Source organism: Macrotis lagotis, chromosome 1, assembly GCF_037893015.1.
Source record: "Macrotis lagotis isolate mMagLag1 chromosome 1, bilby.v1.9.chrom.fasta, whole genome shotgun sequence".
Taxonomy (NCBI): Eukaryota; Metazoa; Chordata; class Mammalia; order Peramelemorphia; family Peramelidae; genus Macrotis; species Macrotis lagotis.
The window spans coordinates 621,110,671-621,135,061 of record NC_133658.1 but is presented as its reverse complement, the minus strand read 5'-3'; the positions used below and the strand labels follow the sequence as shown (position 1 = coordinate 621,135,061).

Here is a 24,391-nt window from a genome sequence, read left to right as displayed (position 1 = left end):
GTTTTGGTATATCTACTTAGAGAAAACATTATGTTCAGGTGATCATTCCCCTAGTTTTTGCTTATTTTGCTCCCATTAATAAGGAAGGGAGAGAAAGGGAATAAATACTTTTATTATGCCTACTAAGTGCTGGGCAATTTGTTCTTTAACAAACAACTTTGTTAGGTAGATGCTATTATTATCCATTTTATAAGTAAGGAAATTGAGGCAAAATGACTTGTCCAGAGTCACATACATGTCTGAGATTGATTTGAACTCAGGTCTTTCTGACTTTAGGTCTTCTTTCCATTAGTATTCCATCCATTGTTACCACCTACCTGTCTAATAAATTAATATGATTTAAAAATAGATATATGAAAGGCACCTCAGTGTAGTGGAAAAAGAGCTGATCTCCAAATCAGGAGATCTTGAATTCCAGAACTACCTCTCAGTACCTCAGGCAATTCCCTAAGACTTTTTCTGCTTTGGTAGAGAGAGTCCCTCAATGATTCTCATTACCTTATATTAGTGATATTACAAAAACAAACAAAAATTCCAGATTCATAGTTTCCAATCCCATGACTGGTTTTTACCGTGATCCTGTTATCTATAAGAGAGGCCAACATTCTTCATGTGCTTTCCTTTTCCATAGTTTCTGCTATTATTATTTCACTGTAATAGCTTAACTAAAGGGAGTTAAATAGACCATTGGGTTCAGAATCAGTAAGACTTGTCTTCTTGAGTTCAAATCTGGCCTCAAATCTGTAATGGTTTGCCATTTCTTTCTCCAGCCCATTTAATAGAAGAGGACTAATTTGACTCAGTTTCTCTTCTATTACATGAGCTAGAGAAAGAAATGGCAAAACCACTTTAATATCTTTGCCAAGAAAACCCCAAATGAAGACATGAGGAGTTGAGCATGACTGAACAATAAAAATAGAGGGCCTCACCTCTTAAGTAAGGGTAGATGTGAATAAATGTATGAGCTCCTCCACCTTGCAATCTTTTTTGCAGGGCAATGAGGTTTCGTGACTTGCCCAAGGTTACACAGGTAATTATTAAGTGTCCGAGGACAGATTTGAACCCAGGTCCTCCTGTCTCCAGGGCCAGTGACCTATTCACTGTGCCAACTAGCTGGCCCCTTGCAGTCTTGTAAGGACAAGAATAGTATATTATTTTTTCCCATTATCAAAATGTGAATTTTTAGTCGATTTCATTTTTTCAGATTAAAAATATAGCATAATTATGATTTCTTTCCTGCCTGAAGCAAGCCTTCTGTGAACTTGGGGAATAGGGAGATAGATTCTCTCTCTCTCTCTCTCTCTCTCTCTCTCTCTCTCTCTCTCTGCTAGCTCTTCATCCTCGGGACTTGCACACTCTCTTCTAGCTTGAGGCAGAAGACATCTAGCAAGCTGTAATTATCTGTAGGAATTAGTATGGGAATACTCAGAGGGCACACACAGCTTCCACCCCCAAAACAATATTTTGATACTAAGAACACCCCTCAAGTGCCCATTTGTAGCCTGGAGTCATTAAGAGCCATTAAGCCTTTTCATGCTGTGGACAGACCTTTCAGAGTATCTCAGACTGTGCCTGATATTCTTGGCCAAAACAAATTTTCCCCATTGACTGCACTTCCAATAATTTTCTACTCAGTTCACTTTAGGAAAAAATAATTTCACAAACAAACTGATATCTCAGCTGTTCTACTAACTCAGTGTCTAATCACATTCAGAAGCCAAGACTCTTCAATAGCTACAAATTCAGAGAAATTTAAGGCTGTCTCCAACTTTAAAAACAATCTTAGCATCTCTTCTCTCATTCCCAAAGTGAATGATCTCTTAGTGTCTTCCAGATGGTATCAGACACCATTTCTCTGGCTTGTTCCAGTACCAGAGGGCACTTCAGCACATTAGATCTCTTTGGTAAACCATCTGAACACAAAAGTGGCAGTTTTTGCTTCCTCCAGTACTGTTTCTTGTGAATTTTTATGAAGTCTTTCCCTCCCTCCTCCTTCCTTCCTTCCCTCCTCCCTCCTTCTCCTTCCTTTCATCCTTCTTCCCTCCCTCTTTTCTTCTAAACTTCTCAACATTTCCCTGTTCTCCAAGACCTCCATTCACTGACAGCTGCTGTTCTTCTCTTCCCCTTAGAGAACAACTTCTTTTCCCATCCCTAACCACCATCATTCCCATCTCTGTTGCCAAACTGTTAGGTTTGGAGTCATAGTAAAGAGTCTGGAGACAAATTACAACCACAACAGCTGTGTTTACTAAGAGCTACAAATGAACTCATCCCAGTACTATTGGAACTGCACAAGCAGGCAAGCCATTTGGAACCTACCAGCCTTGCTCCACCCTGAGGATGTACATTGGCTAGCTAGGACTTACACTCTTCCAAGCGAATGATTGGCTTGGTGAACACATTCCTTTTTTTCTGGTAAACCCCAGAGACCTCTTTGGGCCCTCCGTGTTTACACCAGAAGAAGAACTTGCCTTAGGTATTCTTCTTCTCCCAATCGCAGTGACTGCCACTTGGTTTTTGTTTGATCTAACTGGGACAGTATTGCATATAGTAAGGTAGATGATATTTGGATGGCAACAGGAAAACTCCCTTCCCCCCTAAAAAAGTAATACTGCCACTGGCTTATCCCTTATTATTAAATTCTAAAATAAGAGATTCATTCTATAAGTGCAAAGACCTCTGGGAAGGGTAATACATTAATAAAGTGATGGGTCAGATTCATTTCAGGGTGAATTAGTAGCCTTTAGATCAGTTCCCTTCCAAAAAGCAACTGTGATTTTTCATTCTGAGAGAATGATCCTTTGCTTATTGACAGTGAACAAATCCTTCTCCAAAGTCCCCCCAAAAGGAGCAACATTACTAATACGTGTTAACTCAGTATTGAGTTTTGGGACCAATCAATAACCACCACGGCAAAAGACAAGGGGCCACTGCATGAATTCATAGACTCAGCAGTTAAGCATTAAGTCAACCTCATTATCAATCCCATTCAAACCATAAATTAAAGTTTTCCTAGCTGGCAATTTGCCTAGGTTCTCAGGAACAACCTACCCTATGTCACTTTTCCAAAAACTTGGCTCCCTGTCCTCCAGCCCTGTGCTTGAATTTCTGCTTTGTTTTGCTACTAGTATCCATTATTCTCTAAGACTTGGATTTTGTTTTGTTCCTTACTAATCTTTCCAGGAAGGAGGGTCTTGCTTTTAAGCTTTACGGATATCTGTTCTACATCTTGAATTTTCTCATTGTGGTTTCAATATGTCATAAGAAATCAAATGAGATTATTTGGGGATTCTTGCAGAAGCTGCAGATAACATGCAAAGGACAGTAGATAACACCAAAAAAAGGTTCAGAAACTCAGAAGAAATAAAATATATATGTATAATATTATAAATATCAACATATTTTATCTCTTAATACCATAATAATTCAAACTTCTCTGGTACAAAGGGAGTGTCAAAAAAATTTTACCTGGATTTTCCAGTTGATGGGGGTGTTATAGTCCTAACCCCAGCAAAGTAGAAGGGATAACTATATTTCCTATGCCTAGATCCCTACTGCTTACTATCAAGCTTTCTTGATACCACATAGCACATATCTATTGTATCTGCTGTACCTATTTAACATGGTCTGTTCATCTGCTTGATCTTCCTACTGCTTATGGCTGAGGTCTAAAGCTGTGATTACTCTATTAGCTATTTCTAATTTGTCCCTTTCTGATATCACTAGAACTCTAAAGGTCAGAAAAAGAGAGGGTCATGTTGAAGAAGAAAGGCATGGACTGGGCAGGGTAGCAGAGTGCATATATGAATGATAGGAAATGAACAAGTATATAGACGATAAGAAAGTATTGTAAATGAAAGAAAAGGAATGAAGAAAAATATGGTCTACTTTACCAGTTTGCTAAGGACTGGACTTTGCCTTATTATTTTCCAGATTCTCTTTATGTTTCAAATTTGGCTTACTTTTCAATGAACAAAAATCTATTTTCTCTTGCTTCTACTTCTTTATTGGAAAAAAAGAGACAAAATCCTTCTAATAAATATGCATAGCCAATAAAATCCCCAAATTGACCCTAAAATGAGTTCAAGATTCACTTTGTATTTGTCCATCACCTCTTTTTTTTTGTTGTTTGTTTGTTTGTTTTTGCAAGGCAATGGGGCTAAGTGGCTTGCCCAAAGTCACTCAGTTTGGTAATTATCAAGTGTCTGAGGCTGCATTTGAACTCAGGTCCTCCTAACTCTAGGGCTGTTGTTCTATCCACTGCGCCACCTAGCCACCCTCCATCATTTCTTTCTGAGGAGGTAGGTAATATGAATAATCACCATTAGTCCTTTTCATAGGACTAAGTGTTTGTCTTTACAATGTTCTTTTTACTGTATAAATTATTCTTTTAGTCCTGCTCACTTCCCTTTGCCTCAGTTCATGCAAATCTTCTCCAATTTTTCTTTTTTTGTTGTTTTTTTTTTGCAAGGCAAACGGGGTTAAGCGGCTTGCCCAAGGCCACACAGCTAATTAATTATTAAGTGTCTGAGACTGGATTTGAACCCAGGGCCAATGCTTTATCCACTGCGCCACCTAGCCGCCCCTTCTTCTCCAATTTTTCTGAAACCTCTTTCATCATTCCACATAATATTCTATTACATCAGGGGTTTAAAACTTGGGGTTTGTGAAATTTTGTTTCTCTGTAATATTTTAATTACTTTATTTCAATATAATTGTTATCCTTTGCAATTCTATGTATTTTTATTTTATGTATTTAAAAAACATTATTCTAAAGGGTTCATAGCTTTTACCAAAATGCCAAAATAAGCCCCATTCAAAAAAAAACAAAACAAGAAGCTTTACATTATATTCAAATAATATAACATATTCATCCATTCTTCCCAGTTGATACTCACACCTAAAGTTTCAAGTTATTTGTGACTACAGAAAGAACTAAATATTTTTGTATATATTTATGCTTTTTTTTTCTCTTGTGTTGTTCAATATATTTTTTATTTATGTGGGCATCTGGGGAAGAGAAGAAAGAATATGGATAAGATCCAGTCTCTGAGTCCAACATTTTGAAAGGTATCAGTTAAAATTAATTCAGAGAAAAACAATTAAAAAAATAAAATGCATTCTTCATCTAAAAAAAAAAATTAATTCAGAGAGTAAGTTTATCCCAGGACAGGTAAAAAAGCTATGTTAAATGGCTTGGTGAATTGATGTACTTATGGGAAGGGGTCTGGAGTTTCTGAATTTATAACTAGAGATGGCATTATAAGAAGTTGAATTAGTGATATGACTTGAAACAAAGCAAAACATCCCTTCTTTTTATATATTTGTTTTTACATTTCTATGAATCCTCTACCAAAAATGCAAATATCTCCGAGAAAAGCTATCATAAAAACCCACCATGAGCCCAGATTTAGTTGATTAGATTACAAGTATATTCATCGCCTTAGAAATAAGACAAAAGACAGACCCCTGCAGGAAAGGATATGGGATACACAAATTACTGTTAAGGCTGAAAGGACAACATATGTTTTGCAACTCAAGGAGAACAAGTTGAAGTGGGAATGGGTCCTAGACCTTTGAAGTAGAGGAGAGGAGAAGCACTAAAGGGAATCAAAAGTGAAGGGGCAGGGCGGTTAAGTGGTGTAGTGGATAAAGTACTGGCCTTGGAGTCAGGAGTACTTGGGTTCAAATCCAGTCTCAGACTCACTTAATAATTACCTAGCTGTGTGGCCTTGGGCAAGCCACTTAAACCCCATTTTCCTTGCAAAAAAAAAAAACCCTAAAATAAAAAAGTGAAGGGGGGAAAGGAGGTAAAATCCATAAAAATTGAACTCTTAAACATTTTTGGGGGGGTCAGTCTTGTATTCTATCAATAGAACCAAAAGTGGACCTTCAGCTTTCCAAACTAGACTTTACTTCCCAGATTTCTCTCTTGCCCAAAGAAACCTCATTTTGAGAGAAACTTCACTTCAGGCCAGGAACTCATGCCTCAGAAGCAACTTCTGCCCCTGGTTTCCTCATAGTGGATGATTACTCCTTCTTCCAGCTTTGATTAAGGAAAACACCCATGCTAGCAATATTTTAATTTCCATCAAGCCTACACTGCTCGGGATTTCTCCATCTTGCCCCCTTCCTTTAGTACCCTCTCCTCCCTCAGCTTTTTTTTTAATGTGTTGTCATCTCCAAGAAGAATGTCAGCTCTGTGGGCCAGGGACTATCTTTATTTTTGCTTGTAATTATGTTTTCAGTTCTTTTCATTGTAAGTGTTCAATAACTAATGAACCAAACAAACTTTATCCATGCAAGTTCTACTTGCTAGCTTCTTTGATGGAAATTACCCAAGTGTATTTCAAGACATTCGAGAGCTTTTTCAAACTGATGTGAGGGCAAATAGAATTGAATGTTATAAGAAGAGCCACAAACAAAACATGAAAACGAAGGGCTCTCAGTCCTTTAGTCCTTTAAAAATGATAGAATGCTTTCCTTACTCAGATTGGTGAGCTGGCAAGTAACTGAATTACAAAAACTTATATAATTCATGCATGTCCATGAATCTATGCTTCCCTGCTTTTCCATCAAACTAGGTTAGAAATCCTGGTGAAATTATGGAATGTGGTTCCAAGGGGACTTTACTCCTGTTCCTTTCAGGGATCACGAACAAAGCCCTCACAAATTTAACTGATCCTTAAACTAAAGAATGTCTCCAACTATTAGATTTTAGGCTTTGTGTAACTCTGCCTCACTTAAATTCAATTCACATATAAGTCAAAACTACTCCATGCCATCACTGGTCCTCTTCACAAACAAAGAACAAACAACAACTCTACTGCAGCAGCATGAGTTTTTAACTGAAGGAAAGAAGAGATTGGAATATTATTATTCTGAAAAGTAAATCAGTCAACTGAAAAACCCAGATGCAAGTTTAAACTTTACATGTCTCATCCTATCCAACAGAAACAGGTTGATCACTTGCTGGGAGCAGTTACAGAGATGCTGGGGCACACATTAACTGTTCCAATCAATGGTAACTTCTTGTATAGATTTCAAGGGCAGCAAGGATTAGCCTCTGATGGTAAGTTGAATGTTGATTTCAAGAAATTAAAACCTTAATTACGTATCAGCAGGGCACTAATGAAATCACATGCTTATTATAAGAATTTTCAATAAGGAAGCTAAGAAACTGAGGTACTTCTATTTAACCTCTCTCACACACCTCTTTTGTCTTCACTGCAGGCAAGTGTCTAATGACATTTCAAAACCTCTAAACAAAGGGCCATGGGTTGACAGGCATGAAACAAGAAGTTTTTTTAATCATTTTGCACAAGTCTTTTCTGCAGGTTTCCACTTTTAAGTAGCCACAGGGAGCAGCTTTTGAACCATGAAATGAGATAATATTAATGATAAGACTCTTAAATTGGAATACAATTGGTTTATCTATAAATTCATCTTCCTAAACTATCTGGAACACAAGTAAGAAGTAAGAATGCAAAAGTGTCAAAATAGAAGTCAAAAAGTCCACACTCTGAGGCTTCAGAACTTTACTCATAGAAGGATCCCTTAAGCCTTCACACCAAGCTCATTTATTTTCCTTTTTTTTTTGCAAGGTAATAGGGTTAAGTGACTTGCCCAAAGTCACACAGCTAAGTAAGTATTAGGTGTCTGAGGCCAGATTTAAATTCAGGTACTCCTGACTCCAGGGTTGATGCTCTATGTGCTGCACCACCTGGGTACGCCGCCCCCCCCATTTACTCTTACTTTCACATTGTTATTATATTCTTGGTTATCATTTACTTAGTAGAAAGAAAGTTAGAAGTGGCAATTTAGAACAGTAAGAAAGAAATTCTACTACATAGTGACCAATAACAACTTTGCAATAAGAGAGATGACAGAAAAATTATAAAAACAAGTTAGAATTTAAGAAATATAATGTTATTTCAGTCTGAGACTAAACATTTGAAGGGCAGATAGTTGTAATACCTCAAAAGACAATGGGGATGTCAGTTAATCAGTTGATGTTACTGATCAGTTAATGTTCAAAATGATCAATGGGTCTGCCAAAAAAAATCATCAGACTATTTATATGTGAAATTATAGTTATATGCTCTGCTTAAGACGTCAGAGGAAAGGAGCAGCTAGGTGGTGCAGTGGATAGAGCACTGACCCTGGAGTCAGGAGTACCTGAGTTCAAATCTGGTCTCAGACACTTGATAATTACCTAGCTGTGTGGCTTTGGGAAAGCCACCTTACCCCACCGCCCTGCAAAAATGTAAAAAAAAAAAAAAAAAAAAGTCAGAGGAAAAGTGTAATACATTGGGAGGCACTGTAAAAGGAAAACACCTTGAATAAGGAACTCAGACTAAATTACAGAATTAGGTTATCTCTGAGGTCTTTTTCAGTGATATCATTCTGGTCTACTTGATTTCTGAATATTTTCACCAAAAAAGTGATCACTGAACAAATATTTACTAAGTACAAACTATTTGTAATAAATAGTTACAAATAAACTATTTGTAATAATCAGTAGTAGGTTGATAAAGTTTTAAAACTTAGAGCTAAGTTTCCATTATGTGGAAAATTCATTTACATGGAATACTACATTCCTACCCCCAACCCAGTAAATTCTGGATAAATGGAGTGATATTACACTTGAAATTCTATTCTCTTTGAGAGAGTTCTTCCCTTTGAAAGCTTCAAGACTAGTGAATGCATTTCACAGTCAGGGTGCCTGCTGGTGGAAATAAATAAAGATAAAGAGAATCCTAGTGATACTGATGGGTTAAGTTAAGAGTAGTCTCACTTAATGGTTGGTTATCTTGGTTGCCAGAAGGACATACCTCCCACGTGTCTAAGAAGCTCTGAAGTTCATGAGTATAAACCCAAGAATTTCAGATCAAAATGGTACGACAAAGCTCATCTGATCTAATTCTCTATCTTTAGGCAACTAATAATCTAAATATTTGGAGGAAATGGTTGACATTTGTTTCCCTAAAGTTCTTTTTTGGAGGGATGAAGATGGAGAGATAGAGTTGAGAAGTGGAGGAGAGAAGACTCCATGACCTTCCTGGGAAGCTCATTTTAATGTTAATGGCAACAACACAAATTTGTGGCCTGAGTAACACTCATTTTAAAAGGAACATCTGTTTCTTGTACTTGGTTCCCTGGATGCTTTGAGATAGGAACATTTCAGAAAAAGAAACCAAACTCCTACACACTGTGTTGTGCTCAAAATTTCTAGAATATGTCCTCTATTTATGCTACATTTCAAAACGTGCTACATCTGTTTGGGCCCTTCCCAGCATACAAAAGCTAGAATGATGTAATAAACTCAGAATCACATCCCAAACTTCTGGTGATGAAGCAAATCAAACTGACTTAGACATTGTATTAGGTTGCCTTTACTCATGTTTGAGAAATAAACAAACACTGCTTGCAAAAATGCAGAAAATTGTAACACCTTGGGATTTTTAGATTGTTCTCAAACATGTATGCCAAGGAAATAATATCTCAGGGGATCTTGGATAGCACTTATGACATTTCCTTTTATCTGTTTGTAACTATTTGTTTATCTGTTTGCCATCTATTTTTTACAAAATGACCCTAAAACATTTTGGACCAAAGTGTTCCATCTGTGAAATAATCATCAAAGTCACCTGGCAGAAAGAAGGACTGAAGTCTAGAGACAGGAGCAATACAAGTTCAAAGTCAAGTCATTATAAGCAGATTTTTCCTCATCCCTAATTGGGAGTGGCCTGAAAAGCTGGAAGAGTGACAAAGTTAACATACAGGTCTCTCATTTTACCTTCTGAGTTTAATCATCCTACAAAAAACATCCTCCTCCTGCCCATGATCTTATTTCACAATCAAGCTAAGAAAGGGAACAAGAAACATTTTCTTTCTTAATAGAGACCCCACTAAAAAAATGCTTGTTAACAGGACAGATCTTAGTGTCAGCAGTTAAAGAAGTGTAACTTCAATGAAATCTTATAAATAATCTTTTGCAACCCAAATAGTTCCTCTCTACCTTTTGGAGCTCAGTTGACAGAGAAGGGTAAGATGGCAGCCTTGCAAATTTAAAGAAGTCTTTCTTTTAAAGCAAGGGTGTGTCCTGGACACACCAAATTTTGACAATCTAATAAAGCTTGTGAAATCCCTTTCAGGGGAAAAAAAAGTGTTTTTTTTTTAAATAAAATAAAAGGCAAAGGATTACACAGGAATCCAATTATATTGAAACAAAGTGCAATTTTTCCACTAATCAAGGTCAAAGATCCCCTGAAATCTATTCATGTGTCCCAGGCTAAATTTAAAGGTATCTTCTTGCCACAATGCTCATAATGATCCTAGATATTAGAAAATTTGGAAAATAAGGATTGTTTATACCAAAGATAGCTACTCTGGGTTATTAAATAACTTCCTTTTTAGATCTTGATTTAACTCAGTCACCACCTACCCCAATCCTGTTCATTACACTTCAACATCTCAGAAAGCCATTAATATTAAGATAAAAGAGAATATGCCCTCTTTCTATATACACTTCTCCAAAAAAAAAAAGAACAAACCATTAACGTGAAAACCTTTTTAGTTCTAAAAGCACTTGTACTGTTTCAACTAAAACATTTCCTAGTTCAAGAAATCTTACTGATCATTCTGGGAACATATTATATGGCATATAATATAAACTAGGTAGGTAGAGTGAGACTTGCAGTGAGGAATATTCATCTTCCCATCTTCCTGAGTTCTAATTCAGCCTCAGACACTTACTAAATTGTGTGACCCTGGGCAAATCACTTCACCCTGTCTGACTCAGTTTCTTCATCTAAAAATGAGCTAGAGAAAGAAATGGTAACCTACTCTAGGATCTTTGCCAAGAAAATTCCAAATGGAGTCACAAAGAATTAGACAAAATTGAAAATCAACTCAATAAAACAACAATATATATATGGGCAGGCATTTTTTTATAACCCAAGAACCAATTCTGTCCTATAAAACATTTCACTATTACCTGTGTGAATTGAGGAGGAATTTCCTACATAAAATACTTTTGGGGGCAGCTAGGTGGCGTAGTGGATAAAGCACTGGCCTTGGAGTCAGGAGTACCTGGGTTCAAATCCAGTCTCAGACACTTAATAATTACCTAAATGTGTGGCCTTGGGCAAGTCACTTAACCCCATTTGCCTTGCAAAAATCTAAAAAACCAAAAAAAACCCCACCCAAAAATACTTTTGACTAGTTGTCAGTGTATCACATTCTATCTGGTGTTTCTCCTACTGTTACCATTAATATAGTCTTCTGCTTCAGTATTAAATACCATTCCAGGAGAAGAGGAATCAAGGATATATTGGGTTCTCAGGAAAATACAGGCAGTGATAAATTGTACTGTGAATGAAAGTGCCAATTTGAAATCTGGGCATCTAAGTAAACTGAAGAGCATTTAGCTGTGGCAGACCTTTCCATGCATTATATAGTTGGTGACAACTGAATTAAAAGCACAGGGAGATAAGCTCATTACCTAATCTATGGAAATTTCAGGGTTTTAGAATCAAGTCCAGAAAGGGCAGAAGCAAAACCTTTTTTGGAAAAAAGAATTCCTAGGTCAGGTAATTAATTATTCTACAAATAGTACTAGATGTCTAACATCTTAAAAATTCTATTTTTTAAAAAGATTTCATCTTCCTAATTCTCCCAAGTTGGAAATGCAGGGACTACTCATGGGCACCATCCCATTATTGACCAGAATGAGAGTTTTGATCTGTTCTGCTTCCAACCTAGGCTGAGGTGTCCCTCCTCCTCAGAGAACTTATTGACCCTCCGCTCACTCAGGAAGACTCAGCACAGGAATTCTGAACTAACTGCAGACAACTGATTGGCCCAGTCAACTATAGCTCAGAACCCCTAAACTCAAAAGATCTGCCAGTTTCAACCTTCCTAGTAGCTGGCATTAGGGGCAGGGACTCCTGTGTCTGGCTCATTCATAATTTTTGATAGGGACACTTCAAAGCAAAATATCTAAAGAAGCTACAATAGCAGTACCTTCAAAATATAAAAGGAATGAAGAATATTTTTTATGTTCAATAAATGGAAAAGCAGGGACTATGATTATTTGATACTCTAATAGTATTCAAATTTCCTAATATTTGCATTTACTTCTAAGGAAATTCCATTAAGATATGAGAATTTAGCTTACTTGCTCTCTTGAACAAAGTTTAATAATATTACAGAACAAAAAACTTTTTTTAAATAGCTATATTTTTAAAAAATAAGACTTACCTTCCAAAAGCTATCAACTTTTCCATATACAAGAGACTGATTCTGCCTTTTGATTTCATTAATGTGCTTGATATCACTTGAATTCAGGTGCTGTTCTACCACAAATCCCAGAAAGCTGTTGTCTGGTGTGTGGGCTATTTAAAAAAAAGAAAGGAAAAAAGGTTTATATTTTTATAAGATGATAGAAAACACATGTATAGCTAAATGTTTACAGTTACCCTAATTTTATTCAACAACATAAGAATGAAGAGTTTCTTTTACTTGGGAGTATTCCTCTACTTAGACTCCCCATATACACACACAAATCCTTTCCTCTATCTTTATGCCTAGCAGATTTTTGAAAGAGGAATGGTAAATCCCCTTATCCACTAAGCACATAAGAGTAATATATTCCTCTCAGAATCATTAAGATCTATTTCTTTCTTTCTTTCTTTCTTTCTTTCTTTCTTTTGGCAAGGCAGTGGGGTTAAGTGACTTGCCCAAGGTCACACAGCTAGGTAATTATTAAGTGTCTGAGGCTGGATTTGAACTCAGGTCATCCTGACTCCAAGACCAGTGCTCTATCTACTGCACCACCTAGCTGCCCCCAGGATCTATTTCTTATTTGACTCCTCAATATGAAAAGAAATTCTACAGAAAGTTTTCTATCTGCCTTACTGATAACAAATTAGGAGGGAGAGGGTGATAGATAAACTACACCAAAATGCTTACTGCTTACAAAGAGGAAAAAGACCTGAGAACACCAATATTCAACCCACAATTGTGGGGAAAGACTTTCTTCAATATCTCCCTTCTCATTCTTTTGTCTTTGAACACCACTATATTTTTGTACTTGACTTTGGTCAGGAATAATTCACTGAGATAATCATCATTTACATCCTATGCCAGTTATCTTCAAATAGATCATCAAATATAGTAAGATCATCAAATATACTAAGAATGAAGGGAAAATTCAGTTGATTAAGCAAAGATCCTCAAAATTTTTTCCCTTGTACCCAAGAATCCTTCCAATGTCCTATCTTATTGACATTCTAATGAAATCTATTTTGCTTACAGTCATGTGGAGCCAGGGCTTGGCAGAGCCAATACTCCAAATCCAATGTGCTTTCTACTATTCACTAAACTGCTTCTCTCTTGCCGGGCTATGAATAATTTAGATCAAATCCTTCCTGGTAAATGAAGCATATTCATTTAACATAACACACTTGGGGGTTAATCACATTCATTCCCACAATGATCACTATTTTGGTCTATGGATAAAAGGAGAGGGGGGAAATCATTACATAGACTTTCTCTGCAAAGATGCCTCCACAAAGCCAGGCTTGGTACTCTTATTAAAAACATCAGGAGCATGCCCCACTGACTAGAACACTGGATTAGAGAAGTCCAAGGACCCGAACCTCATTCTCAAATTAATCACCTAAAGACGAATGACTTAACACTGGCAAAATGTAGTGAAAAGCTCAGATGAAAGAGATATATACATAAATAAAAAGTGTTATCATCATCTGGTCTCTTAGGCTTTTGCCTAATGGGGATGACAGAATGAGGAGATAATAGGGTTGTGACAGGGGAGTTTGGTTCAGTCTGGCCAATCTGTTATTTCATTTCTGAGATTTTGAACAAGTGCCCAGAGGCGATAGCAATGCCTGTAGCCTACTGAACAGTACAAGATAGAATAAATTCCTCAAGTAAGAAGAAAAAAGGGACTGGAATATTTGTGTTTGTGTGTGTGTGTGTGTGTGTGAGAGAGAGAGAGAGAGAGAGAGAGAGAGAGAGAGAGAGAGAGAGAGAGAGAGAGAGAGAGAGAGAGAGAGAGAGAGAGAGAGAGAGAGGAGGCTGGTTGGGAGAGGTAGCAGGGGATGACAACTGGGGATGTGAAGACCACAGAGAGAAAGATGGACAGGAAAAATCCCTAATACATTTTTCATTTTTCCAAAAGATAGTTTGAGAATCAAAGACACTTTACCAGTGTCTTCATTACTTGGAATACTTAAAAAAAGGAAATAAAAACTGACAGGTATTTGATTCAAAATACAGTTGATGGATGACAGGTATTTAGTGTATTATTATTGCAATTTGCTACCAAACCCACTTTGACATGGTACAAAAGATAAATTATTGAATTACATATACATTCTCTCCTACATGTAAGTTTTCATTTAAAATCATCCATCTTAACTCCTCTCTGGTCTTAGGATAATATCCTGTGAATAAATGGGCTCCCAAGTAAAGTTCAAACACCTCTGATCAAAATCAAGAAGAAAAATGTATACTTGCGTATGTAATTTTTTAATGTGCATCTTTACTGCACTATATCAATAGAAGTTTAGCCACTACTGAAAAAAAAAACACTGACAGATTCTGCTAAAACCTGCTATAGTACCTTGATATTTATCCTTCATTCTCTCTTTTTTAAAAGTTTTATTTATTTAAGGCAATGGGATTAAGTGACTTGCCCAAGATTACACAGATAAGCAATTATCAAGTATCTGAGTCTGAATTTGAACTCAAGTCCTCCTAACTTCAGGGATGGTGCTCTATCCCACTGTGCCACTTAGCTGCCCCTGTCCTTCATTCTCAAAGAAGACATGCTATCTGGGAAGTGATGCCATGACAAGCAAATGAATTAGATTTAAGTGAGGGGGTGCTGTGCTAAGTCACCAGCCTCACTTTTTCCTCCAGAGACCTCTGGGTCCAGTGGCCAGAGATGAATCAGGAGATGGCTCCTGAGACAATCAGGGTTAAGTGACTTGACCAAGTTCACACAGTTAATAAATGGCAAGTGTCTGAGGTTGGATTAGAATTGCTATCCTCCTGACCCATTGCACTATCCACTGAACCACTTAACTGCCATATATAAGCCACATAGCACCTTAAGCATTAGGTAAATGGAGAACTTTCCATCTCAGTTTTTTAACTGCTGGTGATTCTAATCTATGCCAACAAGAATCCAGAAGACAAAGGTGATGTCAGAAGATCCTCTTATGGAGAGCATAGAACAAGAGACATTGTCCTCAGCAATCTCTCTCTCTCATAACAGTTACAATCAGAGATGCTCATATGGGTTTAGAGACTGGTCTGGAAAAACATACTTAAAATCATGCCAGTAAACTCATTTTCTCTATCATCCAATTCAAGTGGTGGGAAAGGGGAATAAATAGGGGAGAAGGTATAGTGGTATTCTAAGACATAAATGCATTTAAAACTGAAGTCAAATTAGGCTCTTAAAATACAGGAGAGTCCTCAGACACAACTGAATAAACATTATTAGGTCTCTAGGGAAAGGATATACTCATGTGTCTTTGAAAGGATTTATTCAAATCTTAGTTGCTTGTGGGTGCAGACATTCTTTGGTCTTGGAGATTTTAGCAGCTAATAAAGTTGCATAGAAGGAAAAAAAATGCAATTCTTGGAGATATACATTCAAGCCTGCATTACAAAATAACCTTATTTGGAACCTTTTAATCTGGAATTTATGATTATTTGAATGGGGTTAAATTGTTTTCATAGGAAGTACAAAGCTAAAGAAAATGCTAATCTTTTAGGATCCTTAACAAATTAGTAGGGTAAATAAGGCTTTGAGGGAGAATGTTTAGCATATTAAGAGAACTATTTTCAAGCACTTGGAAAGTACTCATTAACATACAAACAATTAATTTCCTAATTACAAACTTTTCTCTTAACTGATCAATCCCCTGAGGACAACTTTTATGTAACTCTATTACTCTAGTCTGAATTACCATATTCATTCAATCAACAAATATTTATTGAACACTAAGTATGCTTAGAGCTCTCAAGGAAGTATTGATGCTCAGGATATAAAGAGGAGAAAAAAACGTTATCCTTGTCCTGGGGATCTAAAGATCCCTGTTAATAATGGATACATGCTATGCTCCTTCTTCAAAGTACTTATTCTAAAAAACTTAAAAGAATCACAATAAAGGATTTCATTAGGGAAATGTAGAATTGAAAAAGACTGCCAGTTCTGAGAAGAGAATGAAAGTTAATGAATGGATAACTTCAATGAGCTGGTAGGAGGCTGAGATGTCAGGGAAGAAGCATGCTGTACTAGATGGAAAAGTGAACCTAAAAATTAGGAGGGTTCAAATCTCACCTTAGACAACTACTTGCTGGTCATGTAATCTCTGAGTCTTAGTTTCTTCATCTTTAACAAATGTGATGCAGAGAATTATGAATATAGGAAATTTGTAATTAGAAACAAATTTTGTAATCTTTTATGCCATTAAATTTTGTTAAAGTGTAGAATGCTATCTGCTCTCAAGATGTAAATTGATTCCTATTGTTCCAATGTTAAATGAAAAACTTTTACCTTCTCATTCCTAACCCCTGCTTCTAACCTTCTACCTGGTTTCTGACAGGTAAGGGGGGAGGGAGATTTAGCCTTTGCCCTCAGGACCCAAGTAAAGGGCATATAAAAACCTGGCCTAAACTCCCCTCCTAGCAGAGTACTTTTCCTGGCCTAGTCAGCCCTCCTTTGACTGTCTTTTTCTCTTTTTCACTTTATATTTGTCTGTCTCTATCTCCCAAGCAACTATGCCTAGCCTTTTGTTATTCACTTCTGTCCTCAACTGGAGAAAAAGTTTTGATCTGTATACTTTGCAGCAATCTATAATAAATCCTGAAACAGTTTTAAATCCCAGGGAGTGTGTGAATTCATTCACCTTCCACTAATCCTCAATCTCTATTGGAGACCCCAATTCTCATACATAACAACTGGACTCAATGAAGTCTAAAGTTCAGTCTACGCCTAAAACTAAGCTTTTATGATTGCTAAAGAAAGTTAACAGTTTCCTAAAGGGTGAATTTAGGTCAGATCAAGGATTAGACTCACAGAGAATGGGCAAGACTACAATCATCCTCTTTGAAGGAAACACTCAAACCAAGATCCCAGATTCATTTGTCTAGGGTTATCTGAAAAACAATACATCTCCATTCATTTGAAAAATAGTCTGTCACATTTGATTTTTTAAAAAAAATTCATCTTGGCTTTTTCTGCAATTAGAAAGGTTTTCCTCAGGGTTCCTCTACAACTTGCTATATTTAAACATGACAGACTCTACACTGTTGACCACAACCTTCTTTTCTGCAGACTCTCTATTGTGACTTTTTTAGGATTTGCTCTCTCTGGTTCACCTCCTATATCACCTCTTTTCTCAATCTCTTTTCCTGCTTCTTCATCCAACTTCTGCCCCCTATGAATGGGACATGATAGGGTACTTAGCCTTCTTACTTTCTGTTCCATTTGGTGATCTCATCAGCTACAAAAGTTCAATTATTTATACGCAGATGACACTCAGATTTATGTCCTGCCATGCTTTCCCTTCTAATCTCCAATCCAGATTATCAATTGCTTTTTCAATTATTTCCAATTAGATATCTCCAATGTGTCTAAAACAGAACTCATTCTTTCCCCACTTAAACCTACTCCTTATCAAATAAGGAAGTTCATCTGAAGGCACCATCATTCTTTTAGTCATCCTGGTTTGAAACTTCGGAGTCATATTTAAAGCTAGTTCTATCCTCCCTCACTTTCCATACTAAATCACTTGCCAAGAATTATTGATTCTACTTCCATAATACTGCAATCAATTAATCAATTAACAAGCATTTATTAATTGTTTACTAGGTCCCAGGTACAGTACCAAATGCTAGGAAGGCAAAAGAAAACCAAAACAACCTTTCTTCCCCGAAGGAATTCACATTATAATGTGGCAGACAATTAAATAACTATGTACACAAGAGGTCAGTGAGTTGGGGCCAGTTCAGTCCCATCATTCTGAACCAGATTAATAATTTCCTAACTGTGACCACCCAGCCTCAAGTCCTACTTTCCAACATATAATCCACAAAGCCATCACACTGATATTTATTTAGAAAGTAGAGATTTAACTAATGGCACTACCCTGCTCAAAAACCTCCCATGTCTCTGATGATTGCCTCTGAGACAACAACAACAAAAAAAAATGCAAGCTACTCAGTTTGCCAATTAAAAGATCTTCATATTTGACTGTGGTCAACCTTTCCAGTCTTTACACACACACACACACACACACACACACACACACAGACCACACACAGCCCTTCAAATATTCTGCTCTCCAGTCAAGTCTACTTAATGTTCCCTATACTCATCCTACCTCTTGTGTCCATCCTATTGTCTTTCTCCAGGTGGTCTCCCAGATCTGTACTGGACTATCTTCCTCAACTCTGATTCTTAGAAACCCCAGCTTCCTTCAAAGCTCAATTCAAGAGACAATTTCTACACAAAGCCTTTCCTAATCCTCCAGATGTTAGTGTCTGCCTCCACAGAAACAAAACAAAAAAAAAGTTTCAGTTTACTTTATATATTTTGGATTAAGTTCTTTGTTTATATATTGTTTCCCCTAATGGAATGTTGTTCCTTGAAGACAGAGATAATTCTATTTAAGTCTTGGTATCTTAAGAGCTATCAGTGTACAATATAAAATAAGTTATTATTGTGCACTCTATATGATATCATATCAGTTAATAAATGCTTCTTGAATGAATTCAATGAATTATATAATTATTTCTTTATTGTCTCATATTTCAAACTGTCACTACTGATATAAACATTGTTGACATACCTTTGTACACTGATTGGTCTATAACCAATCTTTGTCTACATTAGGCTAGCCAAGAGCCTAGTATCCTTCCTAAAGGATATTTTAAAAAAAATCATATGCATGAATCTTAGAGACAGAAGACAAATAATAAACAAGACTTTCGAGGGATTCTCAGAATAGCAGTGGAAAAATGCTAAGATATAAGGGTAGAGATGTGAGCTATCAGGGAAAAGATGTCATAGAAACTAGAGCTACGGGTGGCTAGGTGGCATAGTGGATAAAGCACCGGCCTTGGAGTCAGGAGTAACTGGGTTCAAATCTGACCTCAGACACTTAATAATTACCTAGCTGTGTGGCCTTGGGCAAGCCACTTAACCCTGTTTGCCTTGTAAAAACCTAAAAAAAAAAAGAAAAAAAAAAGAAATTGGAGCTAGAAGGAAACAGAGTTCCATGGATAAGTCATTTGTTTGCATTTTATATTTCTCAATTTTTTTATCTGTAAAATGCAGGCTAATAATTTATACTCTCTAACTCACAAGGAGGATTGTGAGGAAGCTACTTTGTAAAGAGAATTACTATGTAACAAATCTATTATTTTAACTGCCCCATCACAGGGAAGACTATAATTCAAACTCAGCTGGATACTGGGATGAATTCATCATATACCAAAAAAGGAGCAAAGGAGTAATAATGACCCAAGTTATCACTCACAGTTCTATACAAATACAAAAGCAACTCAAGGGCCAGAGTTAAAGCTCTTCCTAGTTGAGGAACAAAAGAGGAAGTAGCATGAACTTGTGATTTTGCATATCGTGCTTGAAGAATTAATTTTAATGATGCCTTTTTTTATATCACATTCATTCCCACATAAATCTCTTCCTCCCCTATCTCAGCAAGTCTTCCCTTAGGGAAAAATATTTTTAGAACCCTATGGTGCTTTTTAAAAAAAACAACAATAAATAAATAATAACAGTTATAAGGCTCTTGAGGGTTTTCAATGTTCTTTACACACATTGTTTTGTTTGAGCAGAAGAACAATCCTGTTGGATCCCAAAGGTATTGTTCTCCTTATTTTGCAGATGTGAAAAGATGATTTTGAAGAAGGTGAAAAGATTAACCCAAGGTCATGTGACTACTAAGTATGAGAGACAGGATTCAAATTCAGGTCTCTAACTTTAATTCCTGTATGGCATCCATTATGCTACACTGGCTTGGAGCTTCAAAGTCTTAGTAGATGCCAAAAGTTAACCATTTGTTTCAGGATGGAATGGGATACTTCTCAAGATTCCTGACCTGTCTGGTAACTATTTTGGCAGATTTCTCCCCCACCTCAAAAAGAGCAAGTGTGTGTGTGTGTCTATAATATATTACATATATATATATGTATATATATATATATGCTAGCATTTCAATCCCTCAATTCAAATAACAATGACTCTAAACTTCAAGGTCTGAAAATTATTTGATGAAAATTAGAATACTAGTAATTTAAGAAAAATGATTTCTTAAAATTAGCAATATGCTCATTGATCTTAAGTATCTAAGTTTAATGGTTAAGAGATACAAAAAGAAAAATAAGACACCACTTTAAGGAAGATATACTTTTTTATTTGTATGATAATAACAAATAACTAACATTTACACAATGCTTTCCACTTGTTATGTAGAGTGCTAAGTGCATTACAACTATTTTTTTCATATGATTTTCACAATAACTCTGGGAGTTAGATGCTATTATTATTATCTCTCATTTTACAGATGAGAAAACTGAAGTAAATGAAGGTTAAATGACTTGCTCAGGTAGAGCACCAGCCCTGGAGTTAGTTAGCCCCAAGTTCAAATCTGCCCTCAGACACTTAATAATTGCCTAGCTGTGTGATCTTGGGCAAGTCACTTAACACTTAACGCCTTGCAAAAAAAAAAGACTTGCCCAACATCACATAGTTTTTACTTGGCCAAACACATTCAAATGAGTTAGATGCTGTAAGTATATATTAGAAGTTGTTTTTGTAGATAAAGAAAAACTGGAACAGAGAATTACTTGGTAAAGAGGCATAGGACTACAGATCTCTATGATAAAAAAAAATAGAATGAAGTAAACTCCTAAGTCTAGGAAGTCTCACAAATCAATATATAATGGAGAGTGTTAATTCTAACCTGCCCTGAGGATGGATGAAATTAATGGACTTCCCTTTATGTCAACAAGAAGCAATCACCTTAAAATAGAATTCAAACAAAATGTGACACAATAAATCTTCGCAGCTAGCATAAAGGCACAGTGACAGTATGGTTGACTCATGTGACCTAAAGGTTGAAGAAGCAAAATCAGTTTGTTTTTTAGCTCCAGAAGCTCTAGGGTTAATGGCTAGAAATTGCAAGGAAGCTGAGAGATCCATGAAAGATTTTTAATGATTGAGATTGATGGAAACTGCAGAGTTGGATACTTATCCCTAAGGACCACAGAAGGGGGCCAACTATCTATCAGGGATGGCATATGGAAAATACTAGCCTTGAGAGAAAATTGGGTGGGATAATCTGGAAGGAATCTAATTCAAAGATGTAAAGATTTGGTAAATCAGAAGAAAAAAATTACCCTACACTCCCACTAGTCTGATCAGCTTTTTTCTTAATATCTCTGCTAATATGAATCTTCCTTATCTTGAATCCTTCAGCATAGAACATGGAAGCAAACTCATATCAGCCAAAATAACAGAATACATTAACAACCCATTGTAATAACTTAAAGTGATATCGAATAGGACAATTCAATTTAAAAAAAAGAGAGAAAAAATACATTGCCTGGCTTTTGTGGCAGGAAAGGCCACAAGAATAGGCTTTCCCTCCAATCATTTCAACAAGAAATCAAATTCTAGTAAGCTCTATATTGGCTTCTCTGGGGAAGGGTTTTATTGCAGTACACTTACTAGTGTGACTAAATAACAGGGTGTGAAGAAAAACAGCACAGCAGCAAGCATATCCTTCTTCTGGACCAGAGTATAAAATAGGTCTTTTAGAGGGAACAAGGGACACCTTATAAAACCTGGAGTTCAATTCAATTCAGTAAACATTTATTAAATGCCTACTATGTGCAAGTCATTAGGGGTACAAGGATGCAAAGCCCAAAATTAACCAGTGACTATCATCATGGAGGTGATATTCTAATGGGAGTCGAGGGAAGAAGGGAGATAGAGTATATATAGTTATATATACAAAGAAGTATAGATTGTGGAGGGTCTTTAATGCTAGTCTGAGAAACTTTTTATATATTATTGTCACAGTAGTGGGAAGCCTGCAGAGTTTTTAATCCGGGGGACAGTATAGTAAGACCAATACCTTAGGAAAAATCCCTTGGCAGAAGAGATTGAGAGACAGGAGAGATATTATAAGCATGTTGACCATTACAGGTTATTATTAAAATAGTCTAGAGAGGATGAGACTTTGTACTATAATAGTGGTGGTATGAGTGGGAAAAAAGGGATTTGAGAAATACTATGCAAGCAGAATTAACAAGATTTGGAAACTGGTTGAATTTTAGTGATGGGAGAATGCTAAGACTAAAGGGTAGTCTCAAGATTAAGAACCTCAGGGACTGGCTGAATTGGGAAAATCATGGGTTTTGACTACACTTGCTCTGAGACTTATGTGAGGCATTCTAGAGTAGATGACTGACAGGCAACCTATTTTTTCATATATCTAACATATAAATATCATCATATTCAACAGGGATATATTAAACACCTATAATGTGAATGACACTTTCATATGTAATAGAGAGGGAAAGACAAGAGGAATAACTGCATTTCATCACTGAGTTTATTTGGATCACATTGAACTGGAACAGGGCTGTTCAACCTTACTTTTAAGAGTTTCTATTGAAACAATAGACAATATATTTTGATTTGCCACTTAGTGAGAGCTCTGTGGTAGATTGGCTTCATTTACTAAAGCATTTAGTAAACCCACAGGCGGTCACATAAAATTGGCCATGAGCTCCGTACTTTGGACAAACCTGAACTAGAATATGGAAGAGAGATTAGAGATAAATTAAGAATTTTGCCAGCATCTGTGTACTTGAACTAGTAGGAATAAAGCAGATAACCAAGAAGAATCCAGAAAAGGATTCTTAATCTAAGTTCAGTGAAACTAAAAACATTTTTTGATAACTTCATTTCAATAGAATTGGTTTATTTTATAATCCTTTGCATTTTATTTTTTTTTTGCATTTAAAAGCATTATTCTTAGAAAAGGTTCATGGGTTTCACTAGACTGTCAAAAAGGTCTGCAGCTAACAAAAAAAACTGAGAACACCCTGTTCAAAAAAATGCTTAGGAAAGTAATCCTGAAGGATACCTATATTATGGAAGTAGCTGATGATGATGATTCAGAAAAGGAGAAATAGAGGTAGAAGAAAAACCCATAGAAAAATATCTGACAAGCCAAGAAAGTAGAGTGTTCTGAGAAAGGAATGGTCTTCACTGTTGAATATTGCAGACTAGCAAGGTACACAAGGACTAAGAAAAGGCTGTGGTCTCCAGTTGTGGGACTGGAAACCAAATATATGCTGATGGTGAAGTGAGAGGGGATGGTTTGAAATTTGGCAGTAATATAGAATTAGATCTTGAAGAAATAGAAAGGTCAGGGAAAGATATTTTAAGAGTAAGCCTGTAGACCCTCATTAATTTGGCTTCTGTCTTTGAAACTGCTTTCTCCAAAATTATCAATCATCTCTCATTTACCAAATAGAATGGCCTTTTTCTCAACCATTATCTTTGTACTCTTGGTAATATTTGATGCCACTGACTGCCCTCTCCTGGAATCCTCTATGAGTTTCTTTTGTTTTCCTACTAACAAGTCTGAAAAAGCCTTCTTTTTCCTTTGCTGGATCTTCAATCAACTAACCATGAGGTCGACCCAATGCTCTGTCCCCGGTCCTTTTTTTTTTGTCTATACTCTCTTGTTTGGCAAACCTATATCAGCTCTATATGGAGATGATTCTGTATATCCAGTCCTAACCTCTCTAGAGTTCAGTTCCACATCACCAACTTCTTGTTGTATAGTTCAAACTCATGTTCCACAGGCATCTCAAAAATCACATGTCCAAAAATAGAACTACTTTAGCCTCAAACTTACCTTTTTTGGATTTTCATACTACTACTACTACTACTATCAAGGACACTACTATTCTAGTCTCTAAGATTCATGAGCATCCTTTACTCTCACATATTCAAGCATTTGTCAAAACCAGTTTTTTTTCTACTTCCTCCTCTCACCTATATGTCCTCTTCTTGCTATTGATATAGCCACCATTCTGTTTCAGATCCCAATGGCCTCTTACTTTTATTATTGCTATGGTATTCTAACTGATCTTCCTTCCCCAAGTCTCTCCATCCCCCTCGATTTCATCCTCTCCTAAAAAAGCTCAGATGTGACTGTATCATCCCCTTCTCATAATCTCAGTGCTTTCTCTTCAATAAAATGGAGGCTTCCTATTACCTCAAAGATAAAATATAAGCTCTTTT

The 24,391-nt window shown here is 36.4% G+C and overlaps 1 protein-coding gene across 4 annotated transcripts in view; it reads right to left on the bottom strand.

The window, feature by feature from the left end:
• Positions 1–24,391, bottom strand: part of MGAT5 (alpha-1,6-mannosylglycoprotein 6-beta-N-acetylglucosaminyltransferase) — a 419,199-nt gene that overhangs the window by 89,451 nt on the left and 305,357 nt on the right. For all 4 annotated transcript variants that reach the window (XM_074215044.1, XM_074215045.1, XM_074215043.1 and 1 more), the window contains one exon: positions 12,265–12,398. In XM_074215044.1, coding sequence (XP_074071145.1) covers positions 12,265–12,398 — 134 coding nt within the window. The remainder of the gene's footprint in view (positions 1–12,264; positions 12,399–24,391) is intronic.